Source organism: Oryctolagus cuniculus, chromosome 7 (assembly GCF_051225735.1).
Source record: "Oryctolagus cuniculus isolate XC-2025 breed Fujian yellow rabbit chromosome 7, ASM5122573v1, whole genome shotgun sequence".
Lineage (NCBI taxonomy): Eukaryota > Metazoa > Chordata > Mammalia > Lagomorpha > Leporidae > Oryctolagus > Oryctolagus cuniculus.
In genome coordinates this window covers 90,293,062-90,306,851 of record NC_142873.1, presented here as the reverse complement: position 1 = coordinate 90,306,851, position 13,790 = coordinate 90,293,062, and the positions used below count along the sequence as shown (strand labels likewise).

General features: G+C 35.7%; 1 protein-coding gene across 50 annotated transcripts in view; it reads left to right on the top strand.

Moving 5' to 3' along the window:
• Positions 1 to 13,790, top strand: part of ADGRL2 (adhesion G protein-coupled receptor L2) — a 689,746-nt gene that overhangs the window by 522,709 nt on the left and 153,247 nt on the right. For all 50 annotated transcript variants that reach the window (XM_089337145.1, XM_089337146.1, XM_070078190.2 and 47 more), the window contains one exon: positions 4,770 to 4,942. In XM_089337145.1, the coding sequence (XP_089193271.1) occupies positions 4,870 to 4,942 (73 nt within the window). In that variant the 5' untranslated portion in view covers positions 4,770 to 4,869. The remainder of the gene's footprint in view (positions 1 to 4,769; positions 4,943 to 13,790) is intronic.

Here is a 13,790-nt window from a genome sequence, read left to right as displayed (position 1 = left end):
ATTTGCATGGGAGCAGACTGATGTTAGGTCTGTCTTTGTTTTGGTAAAATAGAGAAAAGCACTTTCCTTTGACAAGGGCATTCTGTATCTTAATGATCATATTTTTATTGTGCAAATAAGATCAGAAATACAGATTTTATGAAGCTATCTTTAGTTCTTATTTAGAGGAGATACACATTTAGCACATAAAATCAGGCGTACGCAGAGCTTCATGTTGTGCAGCTTTCTTGCACGGTAACAAGGGTGGATGACTTTGGTAGATCTTGCGCTTGGTTCTCTTTTCTCTTCAGGCTTATAGTTGTTTTGGATTTGATATCCGTGTCCTGGAGTAGAAATCAGATGTAAGACTTTAGAAATGAATCTTTATGGTAGATTTACTTTGGTGGAATACCCACTTTAATTAACTAGTTTTAAAGAATTTTAAATTTAGTTTTCTTATTTATTGAAAGCATGCTGTATTTTTTATTGATGCACATCAACAAAAGAGATTTATTTTTTTTATTGTCTAAACAAACATCTAATAATTAAGCTAACTGTGATTTCCTGGTATTTAACATAAATGTGTGACTGAAAGCTGGTTAGTGGTGTTTTCCTTTTAAATAATTTTGCTGACAGTTTCAGGCACGAGGTATGTAATGCAGCTAATAAATATAAGCAGGTTACTCTCTGAAAGGTTACAGCTGACTGTACAGTGTAAGTAGTGTACAAAGCGTTGAGGGCTGTTAGGATACAGGCAGCGCTGAAGCATATTCCTGGAAGTCACTGTTAAGCTTTGGAAGGTTGGTAGTAATGATGCATTAATTGACTTTTTACATGACAGAGTAATAGGATACTTAGTTCTAAAAAAAACCGTGGCAGGCTTGGTAGAGAATGGCTTGAGGTTTCTAGAAACAAGATTGGGATGAATTGTATTTGAAAGGTAAGAAAAACAGCAGAGGTAGAATAATGGCTTGGAGTTTTAAAAATCATAGTCATTTGTAGTTTAAGTAGAAATATGCTGCTTCTCTGTTTTCTAAGCAATGAACTGTTACCATGCTGTTAACCTCTAGTTCTGCCCTCACTTGATGCTAAGCATTCTTGAAAAAAGGTTTTCCAAAAATCTGAAGACAGATAGGTTATTAATTTTCTGTTTGTTGAAAAGCTATGTAGTGGCCCTTTTGTGGGTCTGTTCTTGGCTTTTGTTTTGCTTAGTGAGACACTCTCACTGAGCTGTTCTTTGCAGGTGTGCTAGCTGCTTTTGCAACACTTTCTTGGAATTTTCGTTATATTTGATTATTTATTCATTCTATTCTTAGCTGGTTGTGGTTTGCTAAGGATTTTAATTTTCATTGACAGTTAAATAAAGAATTGTTTTTAATTTGTATCACAGCAGTGAAATATTTTGCCTTAGTTTAAAAGTTTGAACTTCTGGAGATAATTTTATTTGAGGTGAAGGCGATTGGTTAGACATTGTGGAATGATAAAAAATAAAAGTGATATTTTTTAGTTTAGCACTGGTTGGAGTTAAGCTTTATTTGCATACAAGAAGCCCTGGGTTTATACATTCCAGAATCTGTTGTGTGTCAGAAACAGTCGTTTGTACTGTCTTATAATCTACTGGAGTGCAGTTTTTAAATTGTGTATTATATTCTCAAACACTAAGAATGCTGTGAATTTTAGTATGTAAAGCTGTTCAAGAAGTAGTCTGCCCTGGCCAAAGACCGCAGTGTAGAGTTCCTGGTTGTGTGGTTTCCTCCTCCTTTCCCCCTCACCAACAGAGGTTTTCCTATCTTGGCTGCTGTTTCCTACAAGGCAGTCATCAGTCCTTGATTTCTTCCTTCCCTTTCTTCCCACAAACAAGGACTCTTTCAAATAGCGGGTGACCAAAGACAGACGGATCTTGGATTGCTTTAAGAAAGTGGAAACGTGTTCAAGAGTTGTGCATGTGGGCAAGCTGCCTGTGGGCATTAGCTCATTGAAATCAAAGTGCCCATTACAAGTAACACTTGGACCGTCAAAAGTATTGCCTTGAATATGGCGCAGGCCAAAGTCTGATTTAATTTTACTTGCAGCAATTAATGAACCTCATCTGCACCTTAAAATGTTTCTAATTTCTTGATTAGATCATTGGACAGAATATAAGAAATTTTTCATTGATTGGCTTTATGCATGTGACAGGCCATGGAATTATCTGACTTTTCTTTATGTTTAATATAAAATAGCTTGAGGAATTGTAAGGCAGGCACATTGCCGCAGCACTTGTAAACAGGTTTTGTCTCTCTCCCAGTCTGGGAGCTCAGAGTGAAAAATGAGCAGAGCAAGTCAGCCAGTTCTGTAGGGATGTATACCTTGTGGTTCCATCAGATTAATTTTTGATGTATCATTCTTTTTGTGTTTTTGGCAATCCAAAGAGGAAGCTGGTTGCTTTTCATTTTTGTTCTGTTACTTTGGATGGAGCAGCCTGTGAAGTGCTGTCAGAATTGCAGAAAACCATCATAATTCTTAAACGCTGATGACGAGTCATGGAGGGATATCTCTAGAACTATGTGCATGAGCAAACCGACTGCTAATTACAGAAATACCTTGCTAGTTTTGTCTGTGAGTCTTATGGACCCTTATATTTAAATATGAGATAGTATCTTTAGGTTAATTTTTTATACTCTTTTCGGCGTGTTTGTTGATAAGGCAAGATAGTGCCCTTAGAGCGTGATAACTGTTCCAAACCATTTAGTAGCTGACGGCTTTTCTATTGAAATTACATTATAGTGAACTGAGCTGCTAATAGAATCCCATATGACACATGAAGCGTGTAGCAAATGCAAAGTAGTTCACATAATGTGAAAGAGATCTCAAACTTATTAGGAAAATTTTGTTTTCTTAATTTTCTTTATGCTTTAGTGACAGCATCTAAATTATGAAGGGTTTGTTTAAGTTTCATATATAACTCAGAATGGGTAGTAGCCAGTCCCCTCTCTTTATAAAACTCTTTAGTTGTAACTCGTTAAGTGTGGCTTGAGCAAAGTTGGCGAGATTGTTACTCAGAAGAAAATAACAAGAACCTCACGTGAGGGAACTGTAAAATGTCCCTTTAAAGAAAAACTTTTTAAAAAAGAGTTATTTATTTGAGGAGCAGAGTTACAGACAGATGGGGCCGGGGGGAGAGAGGTCTTCCATCTGCTGGTTCACTCCCCAAATGGCTGTAACTGCCAGAGCTAGGCCGTTCTGAAGCCAGGAGCCAGGAGCTTCTTGCGGGTCTGCCACCCAGGTGCATTGGCCCAAGTAGTTGGGCCATCTTCCACCTCTTTCCCAGGCCATGAGCTGGGAGCTGAATCAGAGGTAGAGCAGCTGGGACGCGGCCATATGGGATGCTGGCACCGCAGGAGGATGCTTAACCTACTATACCACAGTGCTGGCAACCAAAGGAAAACTTTGTAATTTCCGTACCCTCAAGGGCTGTAGAGCTGGAAGTAGATTTGAGAAGTGCCTCACTTTGTGTTCATCATAAGGTGTTTACACTACTCTGGAAAGAAGGAAAACTCTTGGATAGCGCCCAGCAAATGACCTCGTGTCCTGTTATCCTGGGAACCATGAAACACTTCAAGTCATAGTACTGAAGTGTTCATTCCCTCTTCTCTGTGGAGAATTCAATCTGTATGATCTAGCCAACATTAGCATTGACTGTAGGCTCTGAATTGTTGCCATTCCCTCCTCAGTTGTTTTTTGTTTTGTTTTGTTTTTTTAAGATGTATTTGTTTACTTGAGAGGCAGAGTGACAGAGAGCTTCCATCTACTGGTTTGCTCCTCAAATGTCTGCTGCAGTTAAGGGTGGGCCAGGCGGCAGCCAGGAGCCTGGAATACCATCATGTGGGTGGCAGGGATCCAAGTACTTGGGCCATGATCTAATGCTCTCCCAGGCACATTAGCAGGAAACTGGATTGGAAGTGCAGTATTGAACCAGCTCTCTGATAGGGAATGCAGGTGTCCAAGCAGTGGCTTAACCTGTGTCATAATGCTGGCCTCTCTCCCCTAGATTTAATAGTGCTGTGACCTCATAGATACAGTTATTAGGGGCTAGGGATTTTTATTTGTGTCCAGTGGACTCAGGAATGAATGAAGGTTTGATCTTAAGTTATACTCTGCTGTAAGAAAAAAATACATGAAATCTGAGACTTAAAGGTCAAATAGTTATGAGACCATCACTTTATTAAACTGCCCTCTCTGTATAACAAGCAGTTAGAAAAGTAACAATTTAATATATGTTGTTGAGGAAGGTGGCGTTTTTGAATACCGTTGCTGCATAAATGAAAGTATATTCATAGGTTAGACTAGTACACCTTTGTAGAAAAGTCTTCATTGTTTCATTGCGGAAAAGACTCAATGTATCTTTCAAGGCAACTAGATAAAATAATAGATGATGTTGCTATTACTGTCACTGGAAATGAAAAAGGTATATGTATTTATAACATTTTATTTAGAGGTATTGTGTGCTAAAGCTAGTGTTAACATGCTATGGAGAGAAAGGTATAATTCTAGAACAACTTTGTAAGATTTTCATGTTTTTCTAAAATTTGTATGTTGTAGTAAGTACTTTTAGAGCTTTGACCTTCTAGAATGTAAAGTACCATTTAGGTAGGTATAGGAGCGGCCTCTGTGTTGGATATAGAATTAAAATATATTCTATATTTTGTGCTCAGGGGAGGAATAGAGGGAGGGAGACAGACTTGTTATTTTTGCATTTTTTGTGACATTGCAGGACCAAAGAGTAAATGATGGATTTGTTTGTTTTTCAGATATGAGGATCAATGATGCAGACTGCTGGGTTCGATGAAGCTGGGCATTTATAACTAGATTCATTAAGGAATACAAAGAAAATATTTAAAGGGATCAATAATGGTGTCTTCTGGTTGCAGAATGCGAAGTCTGTGGTTTATCATTATAATCAGCTTCTTATCGAATACAGAAGGTAAGATGGAGTTAAAACTTTTTTAAATTCAAGAGAACTTTATGTAATCTATAGAAGGAAATGGCTAGAATGTTACTTCAATTTTAGGAATAGATATTTAAAAGATTTCCTGGATATTGAATTTTTTAAGCTGTTGAATGATTTTTAATCATATAGCTGTATGGTTTAGAAAGTGCTGGATGTGTAAATTTATATCTTACACAAATTTGTAGAATGTACTCATTTTAAATACTCCTAAGAGGAATTTAGTGAAATTTTGGGGTATGTATTTTATAGTTATTGATTATATTTGTTACAGTTAGATGGAAAGTATTTTGTGTTAGCTGTTTTCACTGTTTGTTGTATTTGCTTGAGTATGATCAAAGTTGTAAAACTCAAAGTTTTTTGGTGTCTTCTAGAAGAGCTTATTTTTTATAGTGCTTCCTTTTCATTGTTATTATATCTTTAACTATATAGGTTGCTTGCAGTATCAATTTGTAGGAATTAATAACAGTTTCTACTTAAAAAAGAGGTATGGGATTTTTCTTTAGCACAGTTGTTATTAAGTTAGAAACAACAGTGAGTGTTTTTGAAGAGAGCCGTGACTTTTTTTTTTGTAAGTTTTTTTTTTTTTTTGAGAGTCAGAGTCAGACTTGCATCTACTGGTTCACACCCCAAATGCCTACAACTGCTGGGACTGGGCCAGGATGGAGCTGGGAGCCAGGAACTCTATCATCTAAAACTCCCATAAGAGTTACAGGGACCCAATTACTTGAGCTGTCACCTGCTGCTTCCCAGGAGTATGCATTAGCAGGAAGCTGGAATCTGGAGTGGGAGAACCCAGCAGCTAAGCCAAATATCGGGCCTAGACCTGATTTCTAAAATAGTATGACACTTTTGAGGCTTGATGAAATAATTGGAAGTATCAATTATTAATTACTATATGGATTTCCCAGTATCTGATTCCTTAAAATATATTAATCTAGTAAAATCAGAAGAATATAAAACCTCTGATAAATATATGTAAAATATGATGCATTTTAATTTTGGCCCAGTTAAATATTCTTGAAAAAATATTTTAGAATTTTAAAATGGATTTTATATGTATTTTTAAATGATCTCATTTATACCTTTTAATAAAATGATAGGTGGAGAAAAATAAGCTACTGCGCACTAATAAATAAAAGCTTATCATTCTATTATCTTTGTAATAAACTTCAAATTGTGTGTTTTTTTTTTAAGATTTATTTATTTGAAAGTCAGAATTACGCAGAGAGAGGAGAGGCAGAGAGAGAGGTCCTCCATCCATTGGTTCAGTCCCCAACTGGCCGCAACAGCCGGTGCTCCGCCGATCCGAAGCCAAGAGCCAGGAGCTTCCTCCAGGTTTCCCATGTGGGTGCAGGGGCCCAAGGACTTGGGCCATCCTCCACTGCTTTCCCAGGCCATAGCAGAGAGCTGGATCGGAAGTGGAGCAGTGAGGTCTCAAACCCGCGCCCATATGGGATGGCTGCGCTTCAGGCTAGGGCATTAACCCACTGCGCCACAGCGTTGGCCTCCAAATTGTTACCATCTTAATTCAACCCAAAGAATTTTATTTGAATTCTTGTTACAAAATTATGTTTAATCAAGTTCTCATTATTCTCCCAGTCCCCTACATTTAGTATATTGATATAATTTAAAAATAAAATTTAAATAAATGACAGATTTAGTTATATTTTAAAATAAGAATTTTTGTATTCAGGAAGTAAATAATCTTCATTTGGATTTGTCACACTTGAACGGCACAAATGTCTTAATATCTTATTGTCTAATGACAGTTCTGTTCACTTTAGAATTGAAGATAACATCAAATCTAAAATGAAAGCCTACCATGTCAGAATAAATTGTACTGCAATGATAAACTAGGAGCAGGAACTAAGTTTAATAATGTGAATATCTGGCTTGGATTATTATGAAAATGTGTTTATAATTTATAATTTTTTATCTGTTTTTTGGAAAAAAACTACTGAATTCCTACTGTTATGTTTCAGTGTTTTCATACATTTAAAAAAGATTCCAGGTGTGGACCGTTGGCTCATTAGTCCAATAATGAAAAATCAAGATAGAGACCACATTGCTGGCACAGTTGCTTAACCCAGCAGGGGAATAGCAAACACAGACTTTTTCATGAGATACTGTAGTTTTATTTCTAATGTCACCTGTCGGGTCAGGATTCATATCTGCTGTTAGGAGAAACTCATTTTTGGCACATCAGGCCAGGGGGTGCTGCTTTTGAAGCAATTCCCTCCTACGGGTATAAAAAACCTAGGAGGAACCCATACTGCTGGTTCTAAGAGTGTACGCAGTTAAAGCACACTGTCAGAACATTGATCCAGCATCACATGAGTGTGTCTTAGAATAAGTTTTCCGTGACTTGATAGTCCTTTATCACCAGAAACCTGATAATGATCTGTGAACACCCATGGAGAAACCAATCAACGTTAGATATGATAGCGTAGGAAGGGAGATATAAATTAACTGTTCAGCCATTAAGTTTCTTCTGAACCTTTGCCTGATTATTGTGGGAAAGCTTAAAGGGAAGAGTTCTTATCTTTTTTTAACAGCTTATTTCAGAATAGTTTTAAATTTGCCAAAGTTTTGGAAGTAGTAATAAGAGTTCTTTTTGTATCAGGTCCTTGAGGATAGCTCGGATAAGATTTCCTATGTGGTTTCCTCTCTCTTTCCTCATTTATTGAGTGGCTAAGGAGCCAGGTCATCAGTATTCAGGATGCAGGTACTCTTAAGGAGTATGTGGTCTTGTGCAGGGTTTGAGACATGAAGTACTTAGGAGAACAAGCAGATGAAGTAACTTGAGTGCAACATTTGAGGTCTGTGACAGACAAGTCATTGCCAGAGGAGCCGTGAATTCTATTCCAGTATTTAAGGTGGTTTTGCCAGGCTTCTGACTTCTGAACAGAAACCAGACATTAAGATTTTTACATAATAGAAAATAGAAATTTTCAATAGAAATTTTCAATAGAAAGACAAAACAAGCCACTGTATTATAGAATAATGATGGCCTATGCCTTTTTAGAGCTTTCTTTTCTTCTGTGGAATTTATCTTGGAATATGATTTTAAAGGCCTCATAGAATGTTTAATTTCATTCCCACAAAAGAGAGATGAAGTTTCAGATTTGGTAGAAATACTTCTTTGTTCAGATGAACCTGGTAAATAGGAGTGTACTTGAAAAAGTCCAAGAGCAAAGAAATATCTTTCAGTTTCATTTTTCCATAAACTTTCCAAAGTTCCCATATATGTCTAATTTGTATGCATATTAAAGAGCAAGTCGCTAGGCATTTTTAATGTTTTAACATGAGTTAAAGCGAATTATATAAAGGTTTAGTTATTAGAATTAATTTAACTGTATCTATACATTATTAAGTTGCTTTTTAAGAATCAAATGTTACCCATTAATGTGTTTTTGTAAAAATAGGAAATATGTTTTATTGATTCTTAAAAATCTCTCCTTCCATATATTTTTTTTGAAAATTAAGAATTTGTCTAAAATAAACAATGGTTCTATTAAGACCAAACTTTGAGAATATTTTGTAGATTTCTCCACAATTGATTCTGTTCCTAGAGAACTTACCTGATGCCCTGCAAAGGCTCAGATGTGTTGAGAAACTGGTATGCTCTATTTTGCCCATATAAGCACAGTAACCCACTGTGGAATCAGGTATCAGTAAGTAGGAAAGAGAATTGAGTTTTTGTGTCCTAGAGAATTAAATTACACTGTATAATAGAGCACTGGCAAGCATACGTCAGCTGTATGAAGGCTTGCTCAAGTGAAATGTGACAAATAATAGTAGTTCTTCAGCAAAGTTGGTAATACAGATTTCAGTTTGAGTTCTTCATCTAATGAGTGCATAATTAGACTTCATTCATGAAAATTTCAGTTTATTAGCTCATGTTACATTGTTGCTTATCCTCCTTCCAAAGAAAAATATTATACCAGGTATAAATGTCACATATGCCAGATACAGGGTTATACTTTTCTTTTAGATAAATCAAGGAAATTAAAGAGCATAGTTATATAAATAGTATCTTGCTTGTTTTTAATGTACATTTCTTAGCACATTTTGCCTTGACTTTTGAGATTCTGAAAAGTGGTGTGCATCTATAGGGTCTTTTCACTACAGACAGATCTAGGGGTTAAACATGAACTAGAAAAATGCTGGATTTGGCATATAAATATGTCTTTCAGGATGATTTGTATCTGTGGAAGAAATATAACTTGATTCTCCAAATTTAAGAAAGATTAAAATAATTCAGACTGCTACACTCATTCCCTTTTAAAAATTTCTTCCACATATGTAATAATATACATACATGCATGTTGTGTGTGTATATATATTTCTATATGCACATGCAAATACATAGTATGTTAGCATGACAAGGCAGGAATTTTTTGTTGTTCATTTATGTGTTCAAGTGTGTGGAACAAGCCTGGTTTACAGTAGGCACTCAAGTCTATGTCCATCACGTAAAAACATAAACCTTTGAAGAGGCTCATAGTTTTCATGGGGAGGGAACAGAAAGTGCCTGTAATGACAGTGCTAGAGCCCTGGTGATGTTTTCACTGAGGCACTGGGACATGGGGTGAATGTGTGTGTCTGAAAAATCTTCCAGTGGCAAAGGAAGATGATGCTAGAGCTGTGTCTCCATATAAGTAAGCAGAATAATCTAGTTATAAAGGCAATGGTCAGCATGGTGCTTGAAGGCAGAAGTTCTATGGTGAGACAACAGAATGGATGAAGAATACAGTTTTGCAGTCATTCTCAAATTTTATAACTTCTCATTTTATTTGGAAGGCAGAGGCACAGAGAGAGACAGAGATTCCATTCATCCCCAAATGCCACAACAGCTGGGGCTGGGCCAGGTGGAAGCCAGGAGCCTGGAATACGATCAGGTGTCCCAGGTGCCTGGTAGGGACCCAGGTACTTGAGCCATCACCTGTTGTTTCCTAGGGTGCATGTTGGGAGGAAGCTGGAATGGGAAGTGGAGGAGCTTGGGCAGAAACCCAGGCACTCCGAGATAGAATGTAGGCATTCCACGCAGCACCTGGAGCACAACAGAATGACCTGGAGGTCAGGATGAGGTCTGAGCATTATTGTTTCTTCCTCTCTCTCTCTTTTGTTTAAGATTTATTTTTTGAAAGGCAGAATGACAGAAAGACACAGAGAGAGAAATCTTCAGTCATAGGTTCACTTCCCAATTGGCTGCCATGGCTGAAGCTGGGCCAGGAAGAAGCCAAGAGCCAGGAACCCCATCCAGGTCTCCCATGTGCGTGCCAAGGGCCCAGGCAGTTGTCCTCCGCTGCCTTCTGGCACTCTGATAGAGGATGCTGGATGCTGCAAGCTGCAGCTTCACCTGCTGCACGATGCCAGCCACACAAGCCTTAGTGTTTCAAACATACTCTAGAGCAATGCTCATGGTGTGCTGCTCAGCATCACTTTTTCAAAACCAACTCATTGTTGTATGTGTGGGAGGTTGAAGTGAGGAGGGTTAGGAGTGCATGGGCGCAGATGCAGTGGAGCTTATTAAAAGTATTTCTGGGAGGCAATTATGATTTGATTTGCTGTTATTTAAATGTTAGTGACCAGTTGTTTCCTGGGAGATAGCGTCTGTACCTTTTTGGATTGCTTTTTATTCCTCAGTTCAGGCTTCTTGGACTGCATTTAGTAAAGCCCCTAAACTCTTGTTTCAATTTGTCATTTATTTTGGTACCCTTGTTCTTGTTGGAGATAAGTACATTGCCATTGCTATGATAACATTACGTTGACTTACTGTGGGGACGTTAGATTTCCCAGTCTAGCAAAATTGACTACTTTGTTCATTTCGGTATATTTGATTAGTTGAAGTCTATGAGGTAAATTTTCAGCAAGGTACATAGGGATTTGACTGCATGACTCCTATTAAACTTAATGGGAGTCACAACTCCCATTAAATTAATAGGAATTGTATATCTGTGCTCGCTGCATAGAAAATGTAACTTTATTTTTTAAATTAACAAATTATGTAAATTAGCATCCATTCAAAACAATGCATTCTTTACAAAAATTTTATTTATATATTTAGTGTAGAATGATAGGATTTTACTTCTGAATAAATTGCTTAACTATATTACTTTTAGGATGCTTTAAATATTCTTCATTGTCTTTTATGTGTATAATGTAATTTGATTGTAGCAGATTTCTCGTCCATGGGTAATGATGTAGTTTAGTTTTAAAAATACAAATATTAATGCCACCTACAAAATGCATGACCTTGCTTCCTGTAAAACACCAAAAGCCTTATAGTATTACTACTGGGATTCAGGAACAAGGTTAATATTGTTTTGCATGTGATTCAAAGTTGTAAAAATTGAAACTGAGTATAACAGGTTATATTGGCATATTTAAAAAAGTTAATTTGAATTATATTTTTGTCATCTTATGTACTTATATTCAGTGTCATGATATGCCATGTCTCATAAATAAACATTAAGGTCAAGTGCTTGAATGTTGATTTTTTTTTCTTTCTACTTTTTCTCCTACTCTTGTGACTCTTTTCCAGTAGTGGAAAAGGTTTGTTTATCTGCAATCTGCTGATTGACCAGTGTGTCTAATATTGGTGGAAAAGTTTGCCAAATAATTGTATTCCCCACAGCAGCATCCCCAAAGACTTGAATAGCATTACGTTGCTTGGCTATACAATTTTCGTAAACTTCCATTTTTTTGGTGGAAGAGGTAGGATCACATATTTAATAAATAAATGATATAAAATAATAATTTGCTAAAAAGAAAGAGATTATTAGCTTGTCTGTGCTAGAGTACATTTTAGAAATAGTGATTTTACATGCATATTAGGCATTTATCACAGTTGTATTTTGAAAGAATCAATATTGTATTAAAGGTAGCCTAATTAAAAGTGCAGGAGGCATTTCAAGCACCTTAATTTGTGGAACTGTAATTCTGTTAATTAGTCATTATTCATTTCTGCTTTGATGAAGCTCTTGCTTTAGTTTTTGGATTAATATACTTTTTCACTTTCTAATAAACACAATTTTAGGTTGTGGCATTAGAGAATAAGATAATATAAATGACTGAACACATCTGAGTATTAACATAGAGCCTCGTCAGTCTTGAAAAGCAGACTGCTGCCATGTTACTGAGGGAGTGTCTGCTGAAACATATGCTGGGTACCCTATGGTATTCTTTATTTTCTTTTCTCCTCCTCTGCATGACAGAGAATGACATATGACAGCATGTAAGCTACATGTATTAGACATCAGTGTGGATTAGTGAATATCTCATGACATCTTTCAGCCCTGTTCCTGAACTCCTTTTGTCAACTTGACAGAAACGATTCCTTGAGAATACCTAGTCCCGGCCTTGGGATCTCTTGGCTAAAACGTAAAGCTGAGAAGGGAATTCCATATCGGCGCTTCAGGAAAGCAAAAACAACATTTATAATCTCTCCTTATCAACATGAGAGTCTCCTGAGTTTGACTTTTATGTCTGCCACAATTCTTGCTTTGAGGGCTTATTTTTCTTAAAAGTGGTGTTTTTCCTTCTGATGTTGAATGTAATACATCTTCATGAGAAAAGATAGGAAATAAAAAAATTAAGATAATTTAAAATTATTCATAATTCTATTACCTTGGATAATGAGGACATGTTTCTTTTGTTTTCGAATACATATATTTGATATTACAGACAACAAAATTCTATATAAAAACAAAATTACAATCTTCATCTACAGATATTCTGATGTGAAGATTTTTTGCTTTATATTATCATAAGCTGTTTCAGTGTGCTATTATATTTTTATAAATAGATTTTCACAGCTGCATTGAAGTTTATCATATATATATATTAAAAACTATTTAAACCTCTTACTCTACTTACTAGCCATTTCTATTAATTTATTTCAAGTATAGTAAAATAAATATTTATTTATATACACTTGCAGCTTCACATCTTGCTATGTCCTCAAGCTGGAATTCTAGATTCTGATTATTATAACAGAGATGTAGACCATTTTCTGTGTAAATATTTTCAGTGGCGCTTCTGAAGTGTTAATCTAGTGTTCATATTGGTTACCAATGTATGAAGGCCTCAATGCCGAGGTACTTTATTAACATTGATTCTAAATTTAAAAAAAAGTCCACTTTGATATGTTAAAAAGGTATTTTATTATAAATTAATAATTTTGGGGTTAATTGTGAGGAAAAACATTTTTTGAAGATTTTTTAATGGCTGATTGTAATTCTGAGACAAATATTTTTGTAGCATTTTTGCCAATTTTTCTTATTGCTTCTCTAATTTTTTGAAATTCATTGATGTAGTCTAGTTTGACATTAATTTATACTACTTGGATTTTTTTATGAAGATGCTTAACACAAGAGAAATTACAATGTAACGTTAGTTAAACAGTTACCCAAATCTTATGTTTGCTTTACTTGTTCCCTTTCTTTACTTTTTGATGTATATTTATTTTTACGAAATCCTCTATTTTTATGCTTAAAAATCTCATGTCTTTTTCCCACTTTAATATTAATTCACTTGCATTTTCCTGTAGCTCTTAGATGTTTTCATTTAACTTTCTAATCTGTCAAGAACCAACTTTGTTATAACGTGAAAACTAAGGATTTCAGTCATTTAATTTAAAATCAAGTGAGCTAATAGTCAAGTGGTATAAATAAAATTTTAATTAACAAAGTAGTTGGAATTGGGACATGCCCAAATTCAAAATGGGTATGGACTATAATAAAAAAAAATCAAAAAGGAAAATTCTAGAAAAAAGACAAAAACTTTTATCTCCATAAAGATTGAACTGTGAATGAAA